This window comes from Pelodiscus sinensis, chromosome 11 (genome assembly GCF_052426305.1).
Source record: "Pelodiscus sinensis isolate ZL-2025 chromosome 11, ASM5242630v1, whole genome shotgun sequence".
Taxonomy (NCBI): Eukaryota; Metazoa; Chordata; order Testudines; family Trionychidae; genus Pelodiscus; species Pelodiscus sinensis.
Genome location: NC_143062.1, coordinates 17649142 through 17675532, shown reverse-complemented (window position 1 = coordinate 17675532; position 26391 = coordinate 17649142). Strand labels below are relative to the sequence as shown.

The window sequence follows — 26391 nt, the reverse complement described above, 5'->3', positions numbered from 1 at the left end:
CTCATAGCAGAACTAAGCACCCTGTGTAGATCATCCCTGTCAGGTGTCTGTCTAACCTGCTTTTAAATACCTCTAACGACAGACTCCACAACCTCCCTATGCAATTTATTCCAGTGCTCAGCCACCCTGACAGTTAAGTATTTCCCAATGTCCAACCTAAACCACACATGCTTCAATTTAAGCCCATTGCTTCTTGTCAAATCAGAGATTAAGGAGAATAATTTTTCTCTCACCTCCTTGTAACAACCTATTAGGTACTTGAAAACTGTTATGTCCCCTCTCAGTATTTTTTTTCCAGTCTAAACAAACCAATTCTTTCAATCTTCCCTCATAGGTCATGTTTTCTAGACCACTGGTGCACAACCTTTTTGCACTCGCAACCCCCAGGAAAAATTTGGTTGAGGAAAAAAAAGTGCAGCCCCTTTAAATGCCGTTCTGCTCGCCTGCCGCTCCCCTCACCCTGTGTATGTTGGACAGCGAGCCGGGAAAAGAAAATACCGTCCGGCCCGAATTACAGCACTGCGACCCTCCCAGAAGACAGCCCACGGGTTGCACACCACTGTTCTAGACTGTTAATGTTTTTTCCCCCCTCTTTTTTCCAATTTTCCCATATCTTTCATGAAATGTGGTACCCAGGAACTGGACACCGTACAGGCAGTCCCCGGGTTACGTGGATCCGACTTATGTCGGATCCCTACATACGAACGGGGCTTTTCTCGTCGCGGAGGACGCGGGCGGTGGGACCACCCAGACGTGCCGCGGTCCCGCCGCCCACGTCCTCCGCGGCGAGAAAAGCTGCTCCGCGTCTCCCCGGTCTGCTGGTTGGGGCCCCCCAGCAGACCAGGGAGACGCGGAGCAAAGCCGCGGAGAACGCGGGCGGCGGGACCACGGCGCATCTCGGCAGTCCCGCCACCCACGTCTCACTGGTCTGCTGGGGAGGGGGGAGGGCGCACTAGCTGATTCCGAGCAACTCTGCCTCGGGCTTCCTGTAGTCAGCCGCTGGTCAGTTTCAGCAGCGGCTGACTTGGGAACACCTGGGGCGCTGCCTGGTTGGTCCAGTGGCGCCGAGGAGCGGCACTACGGGACCAACCCAGCAGCACCCCAGCTGCTCTGCCCCAGGCGTGTCCGATTCAGCCGCTGCTGGTCAGTTCAACAGCAGCTGAATCTGGACGCCAGTTCCGACTTACATACAAATTCAACTTAAGAACAAACCTACAGTCCCTATCTTGTACGTAACCCGGGGACTGCCTGTATTCCGATTGAGAACTAATCATTGTGCAGTAAAGCAGAATTATTTTTCATGTCTTGATTATGACACTCCTATTAATACATCCCAGAATGAGGTTTGCTTTTTTGCAACAGTGTCACACTTTTGATTCATATTTAGCTTGTGGTCCACTAGGACACTTAGATCCCTTTCAGTAGCATTCCTTCCTAGACAATCTTTTCCCATTTGGTATGTATGAAACATATTGCTCCTTTCTAAGTGGAATACTTTGCATTTTCCTTGTTGAATGTCATTATATTTACCACAGATCATTTCTCTAGTTTGTCTAGATCATTTTGAATTATAATCCTATTCTCCAAAGCACTTGCAACCCCTCCCAGCTTGGTATCATCCACAAGCTTTATAAAAGTACTTTCTGCCATTATCCAAATCATTGATGAAAATATTGAATAGAACCAGACCCAGAATTAATCCCACAGTCCAACAGGACTGTGAGCCATTGATAATTACTCTATGAACCCAACAGTTATGCACCCACCTTATAGTAGCCCCACCCAGGTTGTATTTCCCTAGTTTAATCAATGAGAGGGTTATGTGAGACGGTATCAAATTATTTACTAAAGTCTAGATATATCATATCTATCCTTCCCCCCTTTATCCACAAGGTTTATCTTCAGGTAATCAGGTTGGTTTGACATGATTTGTTCTTGACAAATCCATGCTATTACTTATCACCTTATTATCTTTTAGATATCCGCAAACTGATTCCTTAATTATTTGTTCCATTATATCTCTGGGCATAGAAGTGAAGATGACTGGTCTGTAATAAGGATGTTAAGTAGTATGTAATTCCCTAATCCAGTGGTTCCCAACACGGTGCCTGCAGGCGCCTTTATGTGCGCCCGCCGAGTGATCAGGGCCGGCCCAAGCCATTCTTGCACTCCGGGCCCCAAGTGCACAGCGCACGTGCAGCCCTGCCCCCAGGCATGTGGCAGCCCCAAAAGGTTGGGGAACACTGCCTAATTGAATAGTAGATGCATTTTTGCATCGACCATTCCATTAGTCGATAGGGCGGCGCTGCCTTTTAAACACCTCCACGGCATTTTAAAGCGGCAGTGCCAAACAGCTGATCCCAGGCTCCGTGTGGCACTGCCGCTTTGAAGTACCCCGTCTCCCCCTACCCTTGCTGCCTCTATCAGATAGAGGCAGCAAGGAGATGGGGGAGTGACCAGTCGACTATCCTGTTGACTATCCAATAAGCATTTGCTTACTCATTAACATCTCTAGTCTGTAATTCCCTGGGTTATTCTAATTCCCTTTTAACAGATGGGCACTACATTTGCCTTTTCTAGTCTTTTGGAATCTCCATCTTCCATGACCTTTCACAGATAATAGCAAATGGCTCAGCTATCTCCTCAATCAGCTCCTTGAGTGTCCTAGGATGCATTTCATCAGTCCGTGGTGACTTGAAGATATCTAACTTGTCAATTTTTTTTAACTTGTTCTTTTCCTATTTTAACTTCTGAACCTACCTCATTTTCATCAGCATTCACTATGTTAGGTATCCAATCACCAACAACATTCTTGGTGAAACCCAAAACAAAGAAGTTATTAAGCACCTCTGCCATTTCCACATTTTCTGTTCTTGTTTTCCCTCTTCACTGAGTAACAGACCTATCCTGTCCTTGGTCTTCCTCTTGCTTCTAATATATTTATAGAATGTTTTGTTATTCTTTGAGTCTCTAGCTAATTTAAGCTTGTTTTGTGCCTCAGCCTTTCTAATTTTTGCTCCTACATACTTGTAGTGTTTGTTTGTATTCATTTTTTGTAATTTGACGTAGTTTCCACTTTCTGAGGACTCCTTTTTGATTTTTAAATCACTCAAGATCTGGTTAAGCCAGGGTGGTCTCTTATCAGACTTCCTGTCTTTCCTATGCAATTGACTAGTTTGCTGTTATGCCCTTAATAATGTTTAGTTGAAAAATGCCAATTGTTTTTCCTCTTAGATTTGTTTCTCATGGGATCTTACCTACCAATTCCAGGAGTTTCCTTAAGTCTTCTTTTTTGAAATCCATTGTCTTTATTTTGCTGTTCTCTCCCTCCTAACATTCTTTAGGCAAGGTCTACACTAGGGGAGTTCAAATTAAGATATGCAACTGGAGAGGACTTCCCTTACTTCTTATGAGCACTAGTACTGGCACCAATGGGGGCTCACTCAGCGTTTGATTTAGTGGGTCTTTGCTAGACCCACTAAAATTGAATGCCAGAAGATTGACCTCCAGAGCATAGATCCACTGGTAAGTACAGATGTGGCCTTAGAATCAGGAATTATTTCATTATCACTTTCACCCAAGGTGCCTTCCATTTTCAAATTCTCAACCAGTCCCTCCCTATTTATTAAAATCAAATCTAGAACTGCCTCTTCACAGTAGCTTTCTCCACTTTCAGCGACAGAAATGTCTCTAATACAATCCCAAGAACTTGCTGGATAATCTGTGCCCTCCTGTGTTATTTTCTCAACAGATGCCTGGATAGTTGAAGGTCCCCATCACCACCAAATCCTATGCTTTGGATGATTGTTAGTTGTTCAAAAAAGCCTCATTCACCTCTTCTTCTGGGTTAGGTTGTCTGTACTAGACCCCTATCATGACATCATATTTGTTTTTTACCCATGTCACTTCAGGCCAGCAACACATTTATTCAGATACTATGGTAATGAGGGAAGAATGATAATAAGATAATCAAATTCTTATTTAGCACTTTTTATTAATTGATCTCAAAACTTCAATCTTGCATGTATTTATCTGCATAATACTCCTGTGAGAGATCGGGAAGTAAGATAAGACCCTACACAGAATAGAATCCAGTCTCTAATAGAGCCCAGCTATTTCAGAGGTTGGCCCATGCCCTGAACCATCTGCTGCTATTGTAGAATTCCCCAATATACATTCTGCACTTCACATTAATCTCAACACACATTCAGGACGAGCAAACACCATGTTTCACTTGCCAGCTGAAGTTGATGAAAAATCTTCATGTGTCCCATAGTGCACATAGATGCACTCTGGGAGTGGAATTACACCTACCTCTAGAACAGTGGTCTCCAACCTTTTTAATTGTGAGATCACTTTTTGAATTTAAGTGCAATCCAAGATCTACCTCAAATGTAAATACCCTTGCCCCACCTCCTTCCCACCCCTTCTCCAAGGCCCTGCCCCTGCTCATTCTATTCTCCCTCTCTTGCCCATCCTCATTCACGTTCATCAAGCTGGGGCAGAGGGCTGGGGTGTAGGCTCTGGTCTTGGATTAAGGAATGTAGAATGCGAGGAGCTCTGAGCTGCTCAGGGGGAGCAGTTGGCATGCAGGAAGGGGTTCTAGGTGCAGGCTCTGGATGGCATTTAGATGCAGGAGTGCACTGGGCTAGGGCAGGAGCTTGGGGTGCAGTAGGAAATTCATGACTAGGGTAGGAGTTCAGGATGTGGGCTCCAGCTGGGCACTGCTGGTGGCTCCTGGTTGGTGGTGCAGAGGAGCTAAGGCAGGCTTACCCCTGCCCTGGGCCTTGCCCACATTTTAAAGCAGCAAGCAAACTTGCTCTAGCCCAGGTCCTGTTGTGCCCCCTCTCTGCTCTGTGGAAAAAGGATACAGAGTGGGAGAGAGTATCTTGACATCAGCACTCCTCCTCTCCCTCCCCTCCACTGCCCTGCACAGCAAGCTTGGGGCTCCCCACTGGGAGGGGCAGTGCCAAGGCAAAGAGGAGGAGTTGCGCAGCAGTGGGGGGAGGGGCAGTTGAAGTGACGGCCCTTGACAGCCTCTTGGTCAAACTAGTCAAGATCACCTGTCAGAAGCTCCAAGATCTACTTGTTGGTGACCAGTGCTCTAAAACAACCTGCAACAGCTGCTATTCGAGGACAGTGGACCAGACTGGCCACTGGTACGCTCTTGAAGGACAATTTCTACCCTTTATTGGAAAATATGCACAGGTGCAACAAGCTGAGCAGTTTTTTAAAAACTAACTCCAATATACCAAGCAGCTTTGGTAGCAAGTGCTGAGACAGAATCAGGTCAGTAGCTACTTAAATATTCTTTTCTCAAAATCCACCCTCGGATACAATTTGTATTGTGCTTTTAAAGGCCAGTGTATGACATTGCAGACCCGATACCAGCGTATGACAGACTCTGGCAGCAGATGAAAGAACCTGGTAGTGCATAGCGCTCACCCCAAGGAAATAATGTCTTGTTTGTTCTTTGTTTTCTCCATTCCTTCTCGCCGCACACCCTCCCACCCCAGAATCATAAGAGAGGGAAATGTGAGGGGACAAAAACCAACAGCAGATATTAAGGCCTCCTGCCCCAGGTCCTTTGGGTTTAATGGAGGGATTGCGGTACGGAAAACAACAGGGAACGCAGTACCAATACTAGAGGTAGACAGGTCAAGCAAAAAGTCATCTTTAATCATACAGCTATTCTGCTAAAGCAGGGATGGGGAACCTTTTTTGGGTTGGGTGCATGGCCCCCTGACAAATGAGGGGGAAAAAAAAATCCAGACTCCAAATGAAAAGGAAAAAGACACTCCACACATTCCCCTCATCCCAGAGCCTGGGGTGGGCTTGGCTAGTAGATTTTGTGTGCTCCTGCCCCTCAGGGAGACAGCAATGGGGCTTTAGTGCAAGTGTGAGCTCCCCGTACAGGGGCGGCGAGTCCTGAGCCTTAGAGGCCAGATTCAGGCAAGCCAGCAGCTGCATCTGGCCCCCAGGCCTGAAGTTCCCCAGCTCTGTGCTAAAGAAAACCTTGAGTGAGTCTACACAAACTTTTGCAGTTACAATAATGTCAGTTAGGGGTGTAATTTTTCAATGACTTTTCTCACTGAAGAAAAAAGTGTATTTTTTAAAATACAGGGTTTTTTTTAAATGAACTAGCATAAGCAATACCAGTAAAAGCAGGGATAAGGGTGTGACTAGTTATCAGCCTAGCTGCAGCAGATAAGGGTGGAGTGGCCCTCTCACCCACCCTGATTTAATCAGCTAACTGGTTAAACATAGGCTGTATCTAGATTGGCATGATTTTCCGGAAATGCTTTTAACGGAAAAGTTTTCCGTTAATCTAGATGCTCTGTTCCGAAAATGCTTTTGGCACGGATGCTTTTCCGCAAAAGCACTTCTGTGGAAAAGCGTCCGTGCCAATCTAGACATGCTTTTCTGCAAAAAAGCCCCGATCACCATTTTCGCGATCGCGGCTTTTTTGCGGAAAACAAATCTCAGCTGTCTACAGCGGCCCTTTTGCGCAAAAGCTTTGCGCAAAAAGGGACTTTTGCCTGAACGGGAGCAGCATAGTATTTCCGCAAGAAGCACTGATTTCTTGCAGTAGAAAGTCAGTGCTTTTGCGGAAATTCAAGCGGCCAGTGTAGACAGCTGGCAAGTTTTTCCGGAAAAGCAGCTGATTTTCCGGAAAAACTGGCTAGTCTAGACACAGCCATAATGTTTAACTGGTTAACTAACCAAACAGGATTTTACATCCCTACTTAGGTGTTCTTCTCCAGCAGCCAGGAATGCATGTGTTAATAAATTACATGCCATAGTAGCACACATCCAAGCCAAAACCCACTCTGCTCATAGCTGGAAAATCTCAGAGGGAACACTGATCCTGCATCCAGAGTCTGGGAAGAAACCTATGTACAGGAGAGTATTTTGACCTGTAGGAGGGGTACAGGGTCTGAAGGGACTGAGCTGGGACAGGGCTGCAGGGGTTTGGGCTGTGACCTAGTGCAAAAAGGGGGTTGTGACTTGGGCAGGGGACTGGGGTGCCGGAGAGAATAAAGATGGAGCAGGAGGGGTGCAGAGAGTTTGGATTGTGACCTGGGGCAGGGTGTTGGGATGCAGAAGGGGGTTATGTGCCAGGTCCAGGCACTAGCTGGAAGGCTCTTACCTTAGGCAGCTCCTGGCCAGCAGGACCCTCAGGCAGACTCCCAGCCTGCTGCACCTCTGCACGCTGCTCAAGGCAGCTGGCTGCAGGGGCTATGTGCTCTCTTGGAGGAGGGGGGCTTCTATAGGCTGCCTGCACAAGCACAGCCCAGGTAGGGGGAGCTGTGAGATTATCCTGGGGGCAGGGGCAGCGCATGAAGGCCCATCTCCCTGGGGGGCAGGGGCAGCGCATGAAGGCCCATCTCCCTGAGGCGCACAGAACACACAGTCCCTGCAGCCAGCTGCTTTGAGTGGTGTGTGGGGGCCCAGCCAGCAGGAAGTCTACCCAAGGTTCCTGCTAGGCTGCAAGCTGGTGACAGTCCAGCCTGGCAGGCCAGATTTGTCTTATGGGCCGTATTTTGCCCATCCCTGGTCTTCCCTACCACGGTTTAGCATATAGTTACCAGTAAACTTTTGTTATGAGCAGGCCTTAGAATTCAAGATCACACCCACTTACAATACAACTCTGCTTCTGTGAAGGTCTCTGGGTTGGAAAGTAGGGCTGGGAAAAGTGGTCAGATAGAAGGCAGCACTACCATTGATTACAGCAGCATTTTCAGGCCTGTACTATAAAAGCCTCACTGCATTAGGCAGATACACAAGATCATCCCTGCCCTAAGCACCTAAATTCTAAGTCCGGGTGGGGAACCTACAGCCCATGGACTCCCCACCCCCAAACAGTGGTGCAAGCTGGCACTGGTGCTCTATGACTCTGCATGCTGCAGGGAAACTCTCCCTGCAAGTTGTGCTTCCCTTCAGTATGCAAAGCCGAGCTTAGATACCTGTGCCTCCCCCCAAGGAACTGCATCAGACAGGTGCCCCCCATCCTGTGCCCCCTTCCATACCCCCACCTGGCCTATGCCCCCTCCTCACCCAGACCCCACATCCCAAGCCTGTTTTTGCACCCTCCCACCCAAATTCTATTTATACCCCCAGCCAACTTCGTGTACCCTACACCTCCCATGCTAAGACCCCGCAGCCCACTTTCTGGCAGCCCCTTCCCACACACTGAACCTCTCTTTTTTGGCCCCACCCCATAGCAGAGGAGGCTCCCAAAAATCCACTAATCCTGGGCCCCCAGAATAGTTAATCCAGCCCTGGGAGGTAAGCCCTGATCCTCAGCATTTCCCTCCCCACTGTCCACATAGGGCTGGAGCTCAGGGAATGAGGGGAGTGTCTTTTCTTTTTCCTGCTTTTGAGCTGGGGGCCAGGTCAGGAAGGGGTGGGGTTTTTTTTTGTACTTCTTACATCCGTGTAGCCCCCGACTGATTTTTCTGTAGGTCAGTGGTCCCTGATCCAAAAAAGGCTCCCCCACCCTGCTCTAAATGGACTAGACAGAGGCCTTTTCTATACATGGAATTCATACAACTATACTTGTTTTATTTAGGGGTGTGATTAAAAATTATACTAATCCTCACAATGTGGGTACAGCTATACTGGCATAAAGGTGCCAGATACTGGGTCAGTTTATTCCTCTTCCTGTACACGAGTTAAGCTTGAACTCAATAAGCACACTTACACCAGAGTAACTGCATCCACACTAGGGGGACTGTAACATTTAAATTATCCCAATACAGTTAAAAAAAAAAAAAGAGTACAACATGTGTGTTAAGACAAGCCCAAAGTGTGAATAGGGAAACAGGCAAAGAAGTGAAGTATCATGCCCATGGTCACATAGCAGGTCAGTGGCAGAGCTGGAAATAGGACCCAGATTTCCTCCCCATTCTCCTGGAGACAGTCTGGAATTACCGATCAAACTCCAGCACAACTGAGTCAGGGAATCAAGTTACACAGACTGACTCTGAAAGTCAGGATGGGCTGCCTTTTTAAACTATGAAATGGGACAGTATTAGAATCAAGACAGAATGGCCTCATCCCTATTCCCTCTTGTGTACAAAGGCCCTTGGAGGACTAGATTCCCAGGTAGCTGGTTCTTCAATTTGTTTGATGTTAAGAGCAGTTCTGTTTCCAAATAAGATGGGAACTCAGACTCATAGACTTTAAGGTCAGAAGGGACCATTATGATCATCTAGTCTGACCCCCTGCACAGTGCAGGCCACAGAATCTCACCCACCCCTCTTAGAATAATCCTCTCACCTATGTCTCAGATATTGAAGCCTTCAAATACTTTGAAGGCCCCAAGATGCGGAGAATCCTCCAGCTGTGATCTGTGCCCCATGCTACAGAGGAAGGCAAAAAACCTCCAGGGTCTCTACTAATCTACCCTGGAGGAAAATTCCTTCCCGACCCCAAATATGGCAATCAGCTAAACCCTGAGCATGTGGGCAAGACTCACCAGCCAGACACCCAGAAAGTTCTCTATAGTAACTCCATTGACCTATTTCCCACTGATAATGAATGGTCAATTAGTTACCAAGATCATGTTCTCAAACCAACCCCTTATCATAGAACTGGAAGAGACATCAGAAGGTCATCAAGTCCAGCCCCCAGCTCTAGGCAGGACCAATCCCATCTAAATCAACCCGGCCAGGGCTTTGTCAAGCCGGGACTTAAACACCTCTAGGGATGGAGACTCCACTACTTCCCTAGGTAACCCATTCCAGTGCTTCACCACCCTCCTAGTGAAATAGTTTTTCCTAATATCCAACCTGGACCTCTCCCACCATAACTTGAGACCATTGCTCCTTGTTCTGCCATCTGTCACTACTGAGAACAGCCTCTCTCCATTCTCTTTGGAACCTCCCTTCAGGAAGTTGAAGGCTGCTATCAAATCTCCCTTCACTCTTTGCTTCTGAAGACTAAACAGACCCAACTCCCTCAGCCTCTCCTCATAAGTCATGCGCTCCAGCCCCCTAATCATTTTGGTTGCCCTCCACTGGACCCTCTCCAATGCGTCCACATCCTTTTTGTAGTGGGGGCCCCAGAACTGGACACAATACTCCAGATGTGGCCTCACCAGAGCCGAATAAAGGGGAATAATGACATCTCTGGATCTGCTGGCAATGCTCCTCTTAATGCAACCTAATATACCATTAGCCTTCTTAGCTACAAGGACACACTGTTAACTCATATCCAGCTTCTCATCCACTGTAACCCCCAGGTCCTTTTCTGCAGAACTACTACTTAGCTGGTTGGTCCCCAGCTTGTAACTATGCTTGGGATTCTTCCGTCCCAAGTGCAGAACTCTACACTTGTCCTTGTTGAACCTCAGATTTCTTGTGGCTCAATCCTCCAATTTGTCTAAGTCACTCTGGACCCTATCTCTGCCCTTAAGCGTATCTACCTCTCCCCCCAGCTTAGTGTCATCTGCAAACTTGCTGAGGGTGTAATCCATCCCCTCATCCAGATCATTAATAAAGATACTGAACAAAACCAGTCCTAGAACTGAACCTTGGGGCACTCCACTAGAAACCAACCACCATCTTGACATCGAGCCATTGATCACTACCCGCTGGGCCCGGCCTTCTAGTCATCTTTCTATCCATCTTACTGTCCATTTATCCAATCCACATTCCCTTAACTTGCTGGCAAGAATATTGTGGGAGACCGTATCAAAAGCCTTGCTAAAGTCAAGATATATAACATCCACTGACTTCCCCATGTCCACCGAGCCAGTTACCTCATCATAGAAGCTAATCAGATTGGTCAGGCAAACTTTCCCTTTGTGAATCCATGCTGACTATTCCTAATCACTTTCCTCTCATCCAAGTGCCTTAAAATGGATTCCTTAAGGATCGCTTCCATGATTTTTCCAGGAACCGAGGTAAGACTGACTGGCCTATAGTTCCCTGGATCATCCTTCTTCCCTTTTTTGAAGATGGGCACTACATTTGCCTTTTTCCAATCATCCGGGATTTCTCCCGATCTCCACGACTTTTCAAAGATAATAGCCAAAGGCTCCTCAATGACATTTGCCAACTCCCTCAGTATCCTCGGGTGCACTAAGTCCAGACCCATGGATTTATGTACGTTTAGCTTTTCTAAATAGTTCCTAACCTGTTCTTTACCCACCACGGGCTGTCCATCTTCATCCCATCTTGCGTCACTTGGCGCAGAAGTCCAGGAGCCGACCTTGTCCGTGAATACAGAGGCAAAGAAAGCATTGAGTACTTCAGCTTTCCCCACATCATCTGTCACTAGGTTACCTCCTTCATCCATTAGGGGCTGCACACCCTCTCTGATCACCTTCTTCTTGTTAACATACCTGTAGAAACCTCTCGTTATCCTTCATATCCTTAGCCAGTTGCAATTCCATTTGCGCTTTCGCCTTCCTGATAACCCCCTGGCATTCTCGAGCTATACCATTAAACTCTTCCCTGGTCATTTGTCCAAGTTTCCACTTTTTGTAAGCTTCCTTTTTGTGCTTAAGTTCACCAAGGGTTTCTCCTGTAAGCCAATCTGGTCTCCTACCATGTTTGCCTCTCTTGCTACACGTCGGGATGGTTTCTCTGTGCCTTTAATAAGGCTTCTTTAAAATACTGCCTGCTGTCTTGGACTCCTTTCCCCTTCATGTTAGCATCCCTTGGGATTCTGCCCATCAGATCTCTGAGGGAGTCAAAATCTGCTTTTCTGAAGTCCAAGGTGTGTATTTTACTACTCTCTTTTCTTCCTTTGGTCAGGATCCTGAAATCTACCATCTCACGATCACTGCTTCCCAGGTTGTCACCCACCTCTACTTCCCCTATTAGTTCCTCCCTGTTTGTGAGCAGAAGGTCAAGCTGCGCACGGCCCCTGGTCGGATCTTTCAGCACTTGTGTCAAGAAGTTATCCCCAACATTCTCCAAAAACTTCCTGGATTGCCTGTGTACTGCCATATCGGTTTCCCAACAGATGTCAGGGTGATTAGAGTCCCCCACGAGAACCAGGGCCTGCGATCTGGCAGCTTCGCTCAGTTGTCCAAAGAAAACCTCATCTACCTCATCCACCTGATTCGGTGGCCTATAGCAGACACCAACCACAACATCACTGCTGTTTGCTCCTTTAAAAACTTAACCCATAGACTCTCAACAGGTTTTTCTCCCTCTTTATACTGGAGTTCAGAGCAATCGCGCTGTATGTAAGAGAGCACTACAACTCCTCCTCCTTTTCTCCCCTGCCTGTTCTTCCTGAACAGTCTATACCCTTCCATGACAGCGCTCCAGTCATGCGAGTCATCCCACCAAGTCTCTGTTATCCCAATTAAGTCATATTTCTTGGACTGGGCCAGGGCCTCCAGTTCTTCCTGTTTGTTGCCCAGGCTTCTCGCATTAGTGTACAAACACTTCAGGTAAGCAGTTGATTGCCCTATCTTCTCCATTCGAGACAGGGGTCCTCCTTTCTTGCTCCTTCCTCTCTGCATTTCTTCCCGGTATCCGACTCTCCCTCTCCCCTCAGGATTTTGGTCACCGTCCCCCAATGAACCTAGTTTAAAGCCCTCCTCACTAGGTTTGCAAGCCTTCCCACGAATATGCTCATTCCTCTCTTGGTTAGGTGGATCCCATCTCTTCCTAACAATCCTTGTGCCCGGAACAGAGTCCCATGGTCGAAGAAACCAAAGCCCTCTCTGCGACACCACCTGCGCAACCACGCATTTACGTCCTTAATTCGACGATCCCTGCCCAGTGCTTTCCCTTCAACAGGAAGGATGGACGAGAACACCACTTGCGCTCCGAATTCTTGGATCCTTCTTCCCAGCGCTACATAATCCGCAGTAACCCGCTAAAGGTCATTCTTGGCTGTATCATTAGTTCCTACGTGGAGAAGCAGGAAGGGGTAGCGATCGGAAGGTTTGATCAGCTTGGTAAGCCTCTCAGTCACATCCTGAATGCGAGCTCCCGGTAAGCAGACACCTCTCGAGATTCTAGGTCCAGACGGCAGAGGGATGGTTCAGTCCCTCTTAGGAGGGAGTCCCCGACCACCACCACCCGTCGTTTTCTTTGGGGGTGGTGGCCGTGGAACCCCCATCCCTAGGACTACGCATCCCATGCCTTCCAGTAGATGGTGTTCACTTCTGGTTTCTTCCTTGTGAGGTTCCTTCCAAAGAATTCACCTCTGCAGAGCCTGTGGAGAGAGCTTGAAAGCGATTACTTACCTCTATAGCATCGGGGGATTCACATGCTGGCCTTTTTCCCCTTCTAGAAGTTACATGCTGCCAGTTCTCTTCTTGGTCACGTACTGCCCTCTCTGGTTCCTCTGCCTTCCATGCTTGAAGGATTAAACGCTGCCTTCCATCGAGGAAGTCTTCACCCTCTCTGATCGAGCACAGGGTCGACACTTGGGCCTCCAGTCCTCTAATTTTTTCTTCCAAAATGTCGACCAGCTTGCACTTTGTGCAGATGAAATCCGTTCTTTCTTCTGGGAGGAAGACAAACATGGCACATGCTGTGCAGGTAACAGCAGCAGACCCATCACCATCCATCACTGCCGTCCTGGAGAAGGGATTTAAAAAAAAGGCAAGAGAACCTCCCGCCCTTCCCAAACTCCCTCTCTAAACTCCCTGTTAGCACTCACCTGTTCGCAAGCTCCGTGGTCACTTGCCCACTGCCTTATAAAGCCCCTCCCCCTACCAAGGCTCAGCCAATCAGCAGAGGCTTCTAGAATTCAAACTTTAATTAGAAGCCAACAGTTTCCACCTGCCAATCACAGCCCCACCAATCATAGCCAATCACAGCACAATCTCCATCAAGGGGAGGGGGAGGGCAAAGGAGAAGTGGGGAAAAAAAGCCTCACTCTCAAACACAGGGGAAAATAAATAAATAAACAAAAAAAAGAACACACCAACTCTCACTCACAAACACAAGCTCACCACACAGCAAGAAAGCCCCAACAACAAAACACTTCCCTCAAGAGTCCTGTATCTGCTTCTCCTTTACCTGGAGAACTCCCTCTCTAAACTCCCTGTTAGCACTCACAAGCCCATGTGTTGAAATAATCAGATGCTGACATGAATTCAAGAGGGCCATTTACCTGATACCCATTCTACTCAAACCTTCCTGCTTTTCTTCTATTCAAACTTGAATAGAGATTAACAGCATTGGAGCTCTCCTGCAGAGTAGGACAAGCACTCCTAGGAGGCGAGCATGCAGGCACACACCTCCTGAGAGTGAGGCACTGCGAAACTGCTTGCTGCTGTCAGGATACACAAAAAGTAGGGAGCGGATTGAGGATTGGATGCACATTGTTTCCAGTGGATTGGATGCAGCTCCACATTTTTATAATCACATAGGGCTCTATTTACTAGTGTCAGTTTGGAGTGGTTGCTTAATGAGCTGATTAGCACCTCATTGCTGTAGATGCACCAATGAGATACAAATATTGATCAGTAGGTAGGCTGATGGCAAGAAGTGGTTGTTCTCAGGCCATGATCAAAGGGAGACCCTTGCTATGCTGACACACTGAGAAATCAGCCTCCTTTTGCATTTATTAGATGGTTAACTAGGATTAAATTAAGTTCTAGGAGACAAATTCTCCCCTACTGTTTAGGAAAGGCAAATCCCTTTAAAGTCCATCTACAAGATAGGCTGGGAGGGGGCACTTTGATATAAAGTTTCAGTATATGTATTCTTTATAAGGCTACCACTATTGAGACTGTGACAAAAACAAATTAGGCCCAATAGTCTATATGGGGTTGGGGGGGGGGTATGCTTCTACATGCAACTGGGAGTCTGTTTGTGCTATGAACCACAATCTGTATCAATCACAGCTTTGCCTGGGTCAACACTACAAAATTATTCAGAGGGGTAGCTGAGTCAGTCTAACAGGAAATATTAAAAAAAAAACAATCAATAGTCTAGTAGCACCTTAAAGACTGTAATTGCATTGCTCGGGGCATGGCAAATTGTAGTTCTATTAGTGCAATGTTGATGGAAGGGCTTCTCCTGTTGAGATAATTACCACTTCTCAGAGAGGTGGAGTACAGCTCTCCTGTCCCATAGTTATCAGCTTCACTAAGATCTACAGTGGTGCAGTTGCTGCTGATCCATAAGTGTAGGCAAGCTGTTTGCTTCTGTAAAGGTTAGGGATTTGTATACTACTATCCACCTATGGCTATAACCAACACAAGCAGTTCATCCCAAAATATAGAAGAGCAAGCAGGTCAATTAAGACAGTTCCTCTCCAGCACCATTCACATATTTAAACTTCTGTGCTTTGAGTAATCAAGGACGTTGGCTGCTGGCTATGCAGAACCCATCTTTTTGGCTTTCCACTTTTCCTGAAATAATAATAATAATAAAATAAAAAAAAACACCTCCCCTTTCTCATTGGTACCTGCCCTTCCTTTAGGCACATTGCTGACATGCTGTGTTCACAACCCTGTCTGCTTGTAAGAATCAGGGAACTCTACCCATACATTACACTCCTACCAGCACTGGTCTTGGGTCTTAATCCTTTGTTCTCATGGTTTGTGGTATCTGAGGTTTAGCAGAATTAAGGAAGAGGAGAGAATAGTTTGGAGTAGGGGAAAAAATAAGATTTAAAAAAGTTTAAGTCAGGTACAATGTCAGGAGAGTTATGAACAGTCTTCCACTCCTCTTGGGAAAACTAATTGTAAACACAAACAAAACTGTCATTTTACTCAGTACTGCTGAACCTCCTCTAGTTCACAGAATTATAACTAACTGCTACTATATGGGAAGCCCTGAACTAAGGATGTTCGAGAGTAGTTGACTCCACGATAAGCTTTTGCTTATTGGGTAGTCAAGCAGAGTATCATCTACTTGGCTTCCAGGGAGAAATACTGTAGCTGGTGCTGGGGGAAGCCGACTTAAAAGCTGGTTCCCCTTCATACCGTCTCCACAATGAGACGTTCTCTCTATCAGAAGCAGTGGAGGAAGAGGAAGGGTGGGGAAATAGAGGAGGCTGCTGCAAAGCAGCCTTTGTCTGCAGCAGGTTGAGGCCTGTTCACCGCAGAGAGTCTTGGCTCATGCTGGTTGCTGCGCCTCTGCATTTTAAATATAGTAAGAGCCGCTGGACTCTTACTACATTTCAAATGCAGAGTCACAGCATGGGTGGCTCCCAGAGTTGACACGAGCCAGGACTGCTGAGTCCCAGCTAGAGCAGGCTCCTGAAGCTACCCACTGTAGCTCTGCAGAGCAGTGCTTATCGATTAATCATGTAGTTGGTACAAATTGTATCAGCTACATGATTAGCCTGATAACCACAATTTAACATCCTTACCTTGAACCTCATTTCTCTGTCCCATCCCCTCGCTCTGTGGAGCTGGGATGCCAGAGGAGTAAGGTATCTTAGTTGGGGGCCAGATTAGTATGGGTTGGTGGTTTTTGGAGAAATGTTTTTGCTTCTCATTTGTGTGGTCCCCAGCAGATTTTTCTGTGGGTCAGTGGCCCCCCAACCCAAAAAGTGTTCCTCGCCACTGCCATAAAGAAAACATTGAAACCTTTTGTTTTGGTCATAAATCAATATTTTACTTTATTTAAAATGAAGTTTGATAAACTAACACAAGAAAGATAAAACGTAATCTGTTTGGTTTAATTTAAATTAAACCATTCTCCCTAGCTGCAGCACTAGCAAAATGGCTCAAGCCATTATGTAATTAACAGTGAGTTTCCGTTAGCAACTGGTGGTCCACGGAAAGGTTTACATTGAGCCAGGTGGCTCATGGGCCAAAAGGTTTGAGAACCACTGAAAAAGAGGCACTTCCGGCCTCTCCCCAAGTTAATGCAATGCAAGTTGGAGTTGGATCGATGCAATTGCCATATAGTTGTATGGGAAGGTCCTTTGGGGGCCAAACCCATCCCTATTGGCAGAGGACAGTGGGAGGAGTTCTTAGAGGGATCACACAACACCCTTTACTTCCAGTCACATGTTCATCTTAACCCTGGAAGTACTACCTCCAGGGGTGGGGCTTTGCATGTCAAGTGTGCTTGGCTTAAGGGATCAGGGGTGTGGCTAGGGAGGCCAGGGACATGGCTGGTATGTCCCTATTTTGGGTTCAGAAAATATGGTCACCGTAACTATATTTAACCTCACAGGCTTTGAAGGTTTTGGCTGCCCTGAAATTATTTTGAAAAAAAAAAAAAAAAAAAAAAAAAAAAAAAGGTTTTTCTATTGGCTTTAGATTGTAGTAAAATTTTCAGTGCCTCATGACTCTGCCCTAATAGTCACAACCCACCAATTAAGAAATACAGATCTAGTTCCTCTCCCTGGCAATGCATGATTGTTTGTCCATTTATCAGTTTTACAGTCTAGTTTTAAAGTGTCCCAAGTGATAGGATACTCGGACTTACCAGAGATAGAGAGAAACACACAACAGATGGGAATAGTCATATACTACCATGAAGGGACTATTCACATTATTTGCATCACAGTAGAAACTAGAGGCCCCAAGATGAAGCCTCCCCTTGTGTTGGAAGTTGCACAAGCTGGGTCTTCACAGCAGCATTTGCACAGGTGATTAGCACCCAGGTCCGAGCACACAGGTTAGTTTAGTCCAGGACTGAGCCGCTACACTGCAAGCCATACCCGTATTACTTTCTTTTCGCTGGGGTCGCATTCTCCCATGTGGCTCACTGCATTTCTGGGGGAGTATTTTTGCACTATGGATTCCAGAGACTTGTGGGAGAACATGCTGTTCTTCAGGCCACATTGGGGAGTTGTGGGTAGGCACTGGAAGACGACAATCAGTGCACGTGGATGCGTTACCAGTCCAGAGTGGAACTTGGGCTCTAACTCACACCACACCAGGCAAGCCAACTAGACTGGCTTGAATGCACCACTCAAAGGGAGGAGTTTGCATGTGTGGATGGGAGGACATCAAGGTAACACCCAAGTAAAAGCCTCTGCTAATTCCACACTGAAGATATACCCACAAAGAGAAAGTCCCTGTCCTGAAGACCTGAACTAATAATACAATTTTCAAAAGCACTGACTTAGAAGTCTACATCCCACTGGGTACATCTAGACAGCGGCGCTATTTCGGGATACGTATCCCGAAACAGCATTTTCTGCATTTTAGCAACAAGCCCATTATTCCAAAATATATTCAAAACAACAGGCTTGCTATTCTGACATCCTGGTAAACCTCGCTCCACAAGGATTAAGGGATGTGTCAGAATAGTGGTCTATTTTGAAAATTGGCACTGTTTAGACAGCACCAAATATCAAAACAGACCACCTCGAAATAAGCTATGCAATTTGCATAGCTTGAATTGCATAGCTTATTTCGAGCTACGCAATGCTGTACCCTCATTAGGAGCTTTTGAATATTGTAGTGCACATTTGTACAATGGAGCAGGAGCTGGCTGATTCTAGCAGGACTTATCTGCATCAACATGATAAACGTGAAAAAGGAAGGATTATTACACTTACTTCACACATGGGATTGAGGACTTGTCAACACTTTAAACTTTACAGCAGCATAGATGCACCACTGCAGCACGGACACAAGATACATTGATGGGCAGGACTTTTCAGTGAGTGTAGGTAATCCACCTTTCCCAACATACAGCAGCAAGATTGACAGAACAATTTTCCATTGACTTAGCCCAGTTAACACCAGAGGTTAGGTTGGCTTAACTAGACTGCTCAAGGCTGTGCATTCATCAATTCCCTCAAGTGACGTAATTGAGTGGTCCTGACTTTTTAGTCAGGACCACTCAATTAGATCACACAGCGAGTCTCTTGCAGAGAACAAAATTGAAGCCCTTATCTCCGCAATTCCAGTCCAATGCCCTAACTACAAGGCCATCCTTCTTTTCAAAGGTAGACTAGAGAATCAGATTGGTTTAGGCTCTGTATTATGAAAACAAATAATTTTCTAGTAACCTAAGGAAGGAACTGGGAACAGGAAGCTGTGTTCTAGTCCTAGTATTGTCAAACTCGTTCTACAAATGTGAATGTAACTTCTCATGTCAACAATTCTCTGAGATACAACAGATGCAAAGGATGGCAAATCTTAACTAAGTCACATTTCCCAGTGCTTTCAAATCCTTGGATGGAAGCTGACAAAAGGGCACAAAGACTAGTTAATACATACCTTCTTGTCCCTTCAATTATCATCTTCAGACAATGTTTAAAGATATCCTCAAACGAGCCAGTGAGCTGACAGTTCTACAGACAAAGAAAGAAGAATTTGACTTGCAGCAAGGGTGCTTGGTTTCTTTCAGGAAAGTCACACAGACCATGCCAAGAGCACAGCTCAGCCAACAGACTGGGAAAAACTCTGATTATTTAGATGGTTGGAGGAGGTTATGCCAACCAAAATTTGAAGGTCATCCTATAAAGGGCTGCCCATAAAGTTAATAAATCCTGGTTTCATTTAGTAACATGGTAAGAGCCTCCAAGGGAGACCGGGATGCATCCAAGTAGAGAAGTCTTGTGTGTTTGAGTTGCCTGGCAATTCAAGGATTCTAATGGGCAGTAAATAATTCTGACAAGACTCATCTAAAGTCTTAGGTCAAGGACTATCCCTCCATCACAGTTGCATTAGCATTGCCTTTGTTGTGCCATCGCTCTGGAGGGACACACAGCCAGGGTTAGAAGGGCTTTCCAAGGACCTGTGCCATAGCAGCCCCAAGATGTTAGTTCATGGTATTTACTAGATTGCAGACAGGAAACTGTTCTGGATTCTCAACCCCTTTGGGGGAAAACTTACCTCAACTTGCTCATGTTTAGCATCGAGAAAAGGACCCAACTGGAACAAGAAAATAAGAAGTCAACAAAGGAATTTCAAGAGAGAAAAGTCTATCCCTTACATCCCGCCTGCTCACTGACTGGTGCTCTAGCCCTGACTTGCGACCCAGGGTGCATTAAACATAGGTAACATACAAGATGCAGCTGGAGAAAAAGTTTTCTAGAGATTAGACCAAAGACTGGGAGCCAAGACTCCTGGGTTCTAGATGTTAACTCAGGAAAGATGTATGGTCAAATGGACAACTCAGAGGAAGGAGAGTCAGGATGCTCTAGTTAAGGATAGTGATAGAAATGTAGCCGTGTTAGTCTGGGGTAGCTGAAGCAAAATGCAGGACAATGTAGCACTTTTTGATCTGAGGAAGTGGGTCTGGCCCACGAAAGCTCATCATCTAGTTAAGGAGAGAGCATAATTTGTCTTAGTGGATGACAGCAGGGGACTGGGAGTCAGGTATGCCGAGCATGAGTATGCTTAGAACAACTAAGTCACTTTGACTCACCGTGCCTCAGTTCCCCCCCCCCCAATTTCAGGTAAACAACTTGGATTTGCACTACTCGCTATGGGCTCGAACTCTGTGGACCTCAATTCTATTCCCAGTTCTACTACTGGCCTGCTGAGTGATATAAGCAAATAACTTCCTCTTCCCCTCGCCTCAGTTTTCCATCTGCAACAGGGGGATTGTGTTATTCTGTAACACACTAAGAAAGCTACAGATAAAAAGCTCTATAAAGAGAAGCTACGAGATTTAAACTGGGAAAGTGTTTTGCAATGAATGAACATAGGTTTTGCAACATTCCATACAAATGAACCCTGTGGTACTTTAGAAACCAACAGATTTATTAGGGCATAACCTTTATATGTTACCCGCAAAAGCTTATGCCCTAATAAACCTGTTAGTCTGTATCTACAAAAACAATGAGGAGTTCTGTTGCACCTTAAGAGACTAACAGGGCTCCCTCAGACTTTTCTCCATACCAATGGTCCATTTAACTCAGTCTATCAGCCATTATCAGGTGCCTTTGAGGAGCCTTTGGGTATGTCTACACTGCATTCCTCTTTTGGAGAGAGGAATGCATGAGCGAAATTACAAATGAAGCGCAGATTTGAATTTCCCATGCTTCATTTGCATAATCACATCCGGCTGCTATTTCGAAATACCCTATTTCGAGATAGGGTATTTCGAAATAGCAGCCGGATGTGATTATGCAAATGAAGTGCGGGAAATTCAAATCTGCACTTCATTTGCAATTTTGCTCAGCTGCATTTGCATTCCTCTCTCGAAAGAGGAATGCAGTGTAGACATACCCTCTGGGAGGACAATTATGGAAAGTTAGGTGTGGATGACTTCTAATGGAAAGCAGGAGGATTTGTATCTCTGAAAAAAAGTGACCCCATCTAATAAATTGTCTGAAGGTATTTTTCATTGTAATAAATTCAAATCCAATCCATTGGTATTATTTCATAATCCTAACTAAGACCAAAACCCTCACGTCAATCTGAGCACGAATTTTCCCACTACTGAGACAAAGTTCCACAGAATCCTAATATTCTACAGTGTACAGATCAAACAAATCAGCTTAGGCTGCAGATTGCCTTGTTTCAAGGTGCCTTTCACCTTTTCTGACTATAAAGGCAAGTCATTGACTCCCAAGGGAATTTAATAACTGGTTGTATTTGTTGGACAGTCACAGGGATTGTGAGGCTGTGGGTAACTTTATGTAGTTACATACGGAAACTAGACTTCTCTTCTGGTTTAAGATCATCGTGCATTTTTTAAACACATAAAATGAGATTTATCTAACAGTGTTACTCCAACAAGTATCTCTGGGAAGAGACAGTTTGGTTTCGAAGTCATGCTAGGCCCTCTAGTGGGCTCTTTGATAAACCTTATCCCTAGTGTGGCATATCATCTGAAAAAGCTCTTTGGTTCACAGCTACTATTGTTTAGATTTCAATTTAAAGAAAAAAAATCAAAGATCACATCAAGACACTTTACTCAAGTTCACATCTATCCAGATCCCATCTGAGACACTGCAGCTATAACGCTGCTAGAGGCAACATGGGCTAATGAATGAAGTACTAGTCTAGAAGTCAGAAAACCCCCATTCTTTTTCCCAGCTGCTACTGTACAAGTGTGGACAAATCACCTCCCTTACTTTGTCTTGCCTATTTAGGGCAGGGACTGTTTCACTATGTAGCAGTGCAGTATTTGTTACAAGACCCCCAACCTCAATTGGGTCTCTGAGATCTACCAGAATACAAGAGCTACTTCTGAATACCACTGTGTACTTACACTCACTCCTAGAAATAATTCAGTAATTTACATTTCAGATGGGGACACTTGTGACACAGACTTTTCCAAGGCAACCAAGAGTGGCAGAAACAGAGCCCCTGCCTTCAAGTCACTAAAAATCCTAATACAATCTACTTGCCTGTTGTGCACCCAATTCACAGTAGGTCAGACACCCTTTGGATAGATCAGCATAAGAGGTCCTAGAATATGAACTAGTGTAGGCCTTAACACTTTGAAATGAACTTCTGTCTCAAGGAAATATGTAATCCATTGATCAGTGTCTCTGCCTCCAAGCCTGACCCAGAGAGAATTTGAGCATGTTACAGCACAACTAGAGACAGGTTCACATCCTTTATGGACTGGGGACAGAGAAAGGCATGTACTAACTCTGGGAGTATTCCCTGTCAACCAAAAAGATGTTCATATTACAGTAAGGTTTGCATTTACATCAGGGAATTCAAAACTTCACGTGGCAATAAAAAAAAAAAGCATTCATATATTATGGGCCTTGTAAGAGAACTTGCAGAAATAAGCTTTGACTAAGAAAGGTCATATTGCTTTTGAATTGGAGCCTAATTGATCACAGCTGAGTTTTCATGTCATTTTTTAAGCCTTTTTTTTTTTTAAATGCAAACAGTTTTCAGCTACATGTTATACCATTTAGTTACAAAGCCACTGCATAAAGAAGAGAAATAATACCAATGTCCTGAAAGCGCATGTTCATTAAATATCTGACAGCACTTTTCATAAGAGCATTAACCCCAGTGTCCTGGCTAAACTCCAGCTTTGAGTAATTCCATTCTGCCTCTTTCAAATCCCCACCTGCAATTTTAGTTAGAAATGGGAATAATCTTCTCTTCTAGTCCTCAGCAGTTATGTTATGTTGCTATAGTTGGCAAAAAGCTGCAATGATTCTCAGAGAATGTGTGCTTTAAAATCCTATTATGGACAATGGCCACAATTTGAATTGAGACCTCACTGTGCTAGGAACTATACAAATATACAGAAAGACATTGTAAGCACTATAGAGCAGTGACTTTCTAAAGCCCTAATCTTGCAAAAAAAATTATGCGCATGCTTAACTTTAAGCACCTGACCAATCCCATTGACTTCAATAGCACTACTCACATATCTAGAAATAAGCACCTTCGTGCTTTCTCCGATTCTGCCCCTCAAACTGACAAAACCTCCCCCAAGATACCCACAAAGCTACATCATCCTCCTTTAAAACCCTCCTCAATACTCCTGTGATGCCTACAAAAGTGACAATAGTTGGCAGCTGGTGTGCTGAGACCACAGCCTAGCATATTGGCTAGTACAATCTCATTGTTTCCACGTACTCCTCTGTATGTATCCATCCATTTTCTCTTGTCTTAGGGTACGTCTACACAGCAGGGCAAAAGTTGAATTAAACACAACTTCAGCTATGTCAATTGCATAGCTGAAGTCAAATAGCTTAATTCAACTTTTAGCACTGTCTACACATTAGGAAGTAAAAGGAAGAACACTTTTCCTTCGACTTCTTTTACTCCTTGTAAAATGAGAGTTACAGGAGTCGGAGTAAGTCATCCTCCATCAACATGATTTTGAAATAATGGCTTGCTGTGCAGACAAAATAACATTAGTTATTTTGAAATAACACTGCTGCGTAGACATATCCTTGGAGTTTAAGCACCTTAATTGCAGCGTCATCTTTTTCTTCTGTGTTACTACAGCACCTACAGTAATTGGGGGTCTTGTTCCATGATCAGAGCTCCTAGGTGCTATGGTAATACACTACCATATCTGGTCGTAAATTACATTCTGAACTTTCAGTATATTTTATTATTTGTAACAGTTGAGGTAGAGGAGAACAGGTCCTATATAAACATAAGACATTTCAGAATAATTTCTGGGGAAAAAGTTGTTTCTCAAGGGACTCCTAGTTGGGACTGCAGTGCTAGTCCTGCCAGGAGCTCCCTGGGGGAAGGCCCCTGCATGGAATCCCATGGAAGTCAGTGGGCTCCACAATGGCCAGGAGTCCATCTGCACAGAACTCGTTGCATGATCCGCATCCAAAAACATGCAGCTCTTCTCCAAAATAAAAGAAAAGGAAGGAATCTTCTCTTACCAGGATACAGACGTCTGGCTTGTCTTTGTTGATAACATCAATCAGATCCAACATAGGATCATAAGTGATGCTGTCAGAAGTTGTGTAGGGCCCACAAGCAACCAAGACCATCTGCTGCTCCAAATCTAAAATGTATTGCAACAATTTCAACACAAGTTTCTAAGCTCCCCCTTTGCCCATAGGGCATCCTCTATCCTGCCAACATAGATACAAGTGAGGGATTTTCATTTCCCTTCGCTTGGTGCTGTTTGCTCTAAGATCTTGCTCTCCGATGTTGCACACTGAAGCATCCATCATAAGTCAAGACAGACACTATAATGCAACATGTAAGCTCGGATACACACTAAGGATGTTAAGAAGCAGGTCATTGGCTAATCATTTAGTCAATACAATTTGTATTGATACACAATAAGTTGAGAAGGGGAGGTACTCTGTCCCATCTCACACCATGTCTAGGCGCTACCCCTGCTGCAGCTCTGCAGTTTAAATGTAGTAGGAGCCGGGCATGCATCCCCGCCCCATACACATCAGCTTTAAACTGGGGCGTGATTCAAGGGACGTTGAGCCTGCCTGATACAGAAAGACTGGAGAGGTCTACAGTGACTTCTCAGCATGGGATGATCTGATCCCTTTCCATCTGGTTCCCTCCCTGATTGATCTTCCAACAGATGGAAAATGGATTAAATATAAATTTGGGCCTCTCAAAAATTCTAACTACAGCCCTTTGTTTAGCTTTAAACCAGACCCTGAAATTAGTTCAACTTTTCATTACATTCTCAGTGCAGAGTCAAAACACAGGAGATTACTTTAACAATAGATCACTGGGCTTGGATCCAGGAACAGTCTCCCAATGGAACTATTAAAAAAATTGCAAGCTATGCACAGTAAAGAGTACAGAATAATGCTTTAAAACAGTTACATGTGCACCAGATCTGAGAAACTGCACTATCTGCAGTTTGTGCTATTGAATGTGTGTTTGTCTAATCCTCTACAATATCAATATGCAAAGCTAGCCTTGCTTTTCTAACCAGGAGGGGGAGAATCTTTAAAATGAACTCACCTTCAACTTGCTCTGTAGATTGGTAGAAAGGAAGGGGCACCCCCTGAAAAGAAAGGATACTTAAAAATTATGCAAGCAAAGGGAATAATTGCACATGGCCAAATTCTACTCTCAGGAACACCAATATAAAGTCACAGTAGGCTCTGGTCCATAGCTTCCACATGAAAGACATTTAATCCACCCCTGCACTGAAACAGTCTCTGCAAGAGTAAGGAGAAAGTCTGATTTGATCAATTAATAGGGACAAGTACATTCCTGGGTGGTTATCACATGCCTCTGTGGTACCATGAAGCATAAGACCAAAGGACAAGTGACTCCAACTACACGTGATGTGCATTAAGCTCTATAAATCTACTGCCCACAGGAGCTTAGTGAGATTAAGAAATTGGGGGAGAAGTCAGCCTCACTCATTACTGATCTATCTGACATCGCTGCAGCAGCCATCCAAAAGCACTTGGACAGCCTCAGACATACTCGAGGTGAGAAATACTTAAGAGGTCTTTGCAAGGTGTCTAAGACATAAAATAAAGATGCAGTGGACAGACCCAAGCTGTAGGAGTACGAGTTACTTGGGAAGACATAAGGGGTTACCCTTTTCCAGAAGAGGGAGTTATTTAATCAGAATTATTTCACAATTAAATTATTTTGAACACTCAATTATAAAATCCCTTGTAAGCATCTATGCTGAGTTTCTAATGTATTGGGGTGCGGGGGGATGGGAGCGGGGACACTCCAGCCTTTCCTCCCCCTTTCCACTTCTTCCCCTAAGTGCACCCAGCCTAGGGATGTTAAATATCAGTTAACCTCATGAATTCTTATCGGTTACTCGACTATTCTATAGTCCCCGGGGTGGGACTGGCAGCCAGTGCTCTCCGGCCTCACTCCCGGGGACCCACCAGCCACCCTGTGCTGCTACCTCAATAAAAGCCAACTCCCCTTGCAAACCAGCTGCCTATCTAGGGGTAGGGGCTGAGCTTCCGGACCGGTCATGAACCCAAACTGAACCAGGCTGCCTGCCTGGCTCCTAATACACTTTAAATGCAGAGCTGCAGCAGGGGTAGTTCTTGGACCCAGCATGAGTCAGGACTGAGCCGGGCTGTTGGCCAGCCTGCTAAAAAATTCACTGGGGGGGATGCACGTAGTCTATAGCATTA

At 45.2% G+C, this 26391-nt stretch overlaps 1 protein-coding gene across 1 annotated transcript in view; it reads right to left on the bottom strand.

Annotated features, from left to right (window-relative positions):
* POLA2 (DNA polymerase alpha 2, accessory subunit) overlaps positions 1-26391 on the bottom strand; it is a 49893-nt gene that overhangs the window by 11346 nt on the left and 12156 nt on the right. Inside the window, exons 10-13 of the mRNA XM_075939137.2 lie at positions 25238-25280; positions 24178-24302; positions 19739-19777; positions 19121-19194 (exon numbers count right to left, since the gene is read on the bottom strand). Of these exons, the coding sequence (XP_075795252.1) occupies positions 19121-19194; positions 19739-19777; positions 24178-24302; positions 25238-25280 (281 nt within the window). The remainder of the gene's footprint in view (positions 1-19120; positions 19195-19738; positions 19778-24177; positions 24303-25237; positions 25281-26391) is intronic.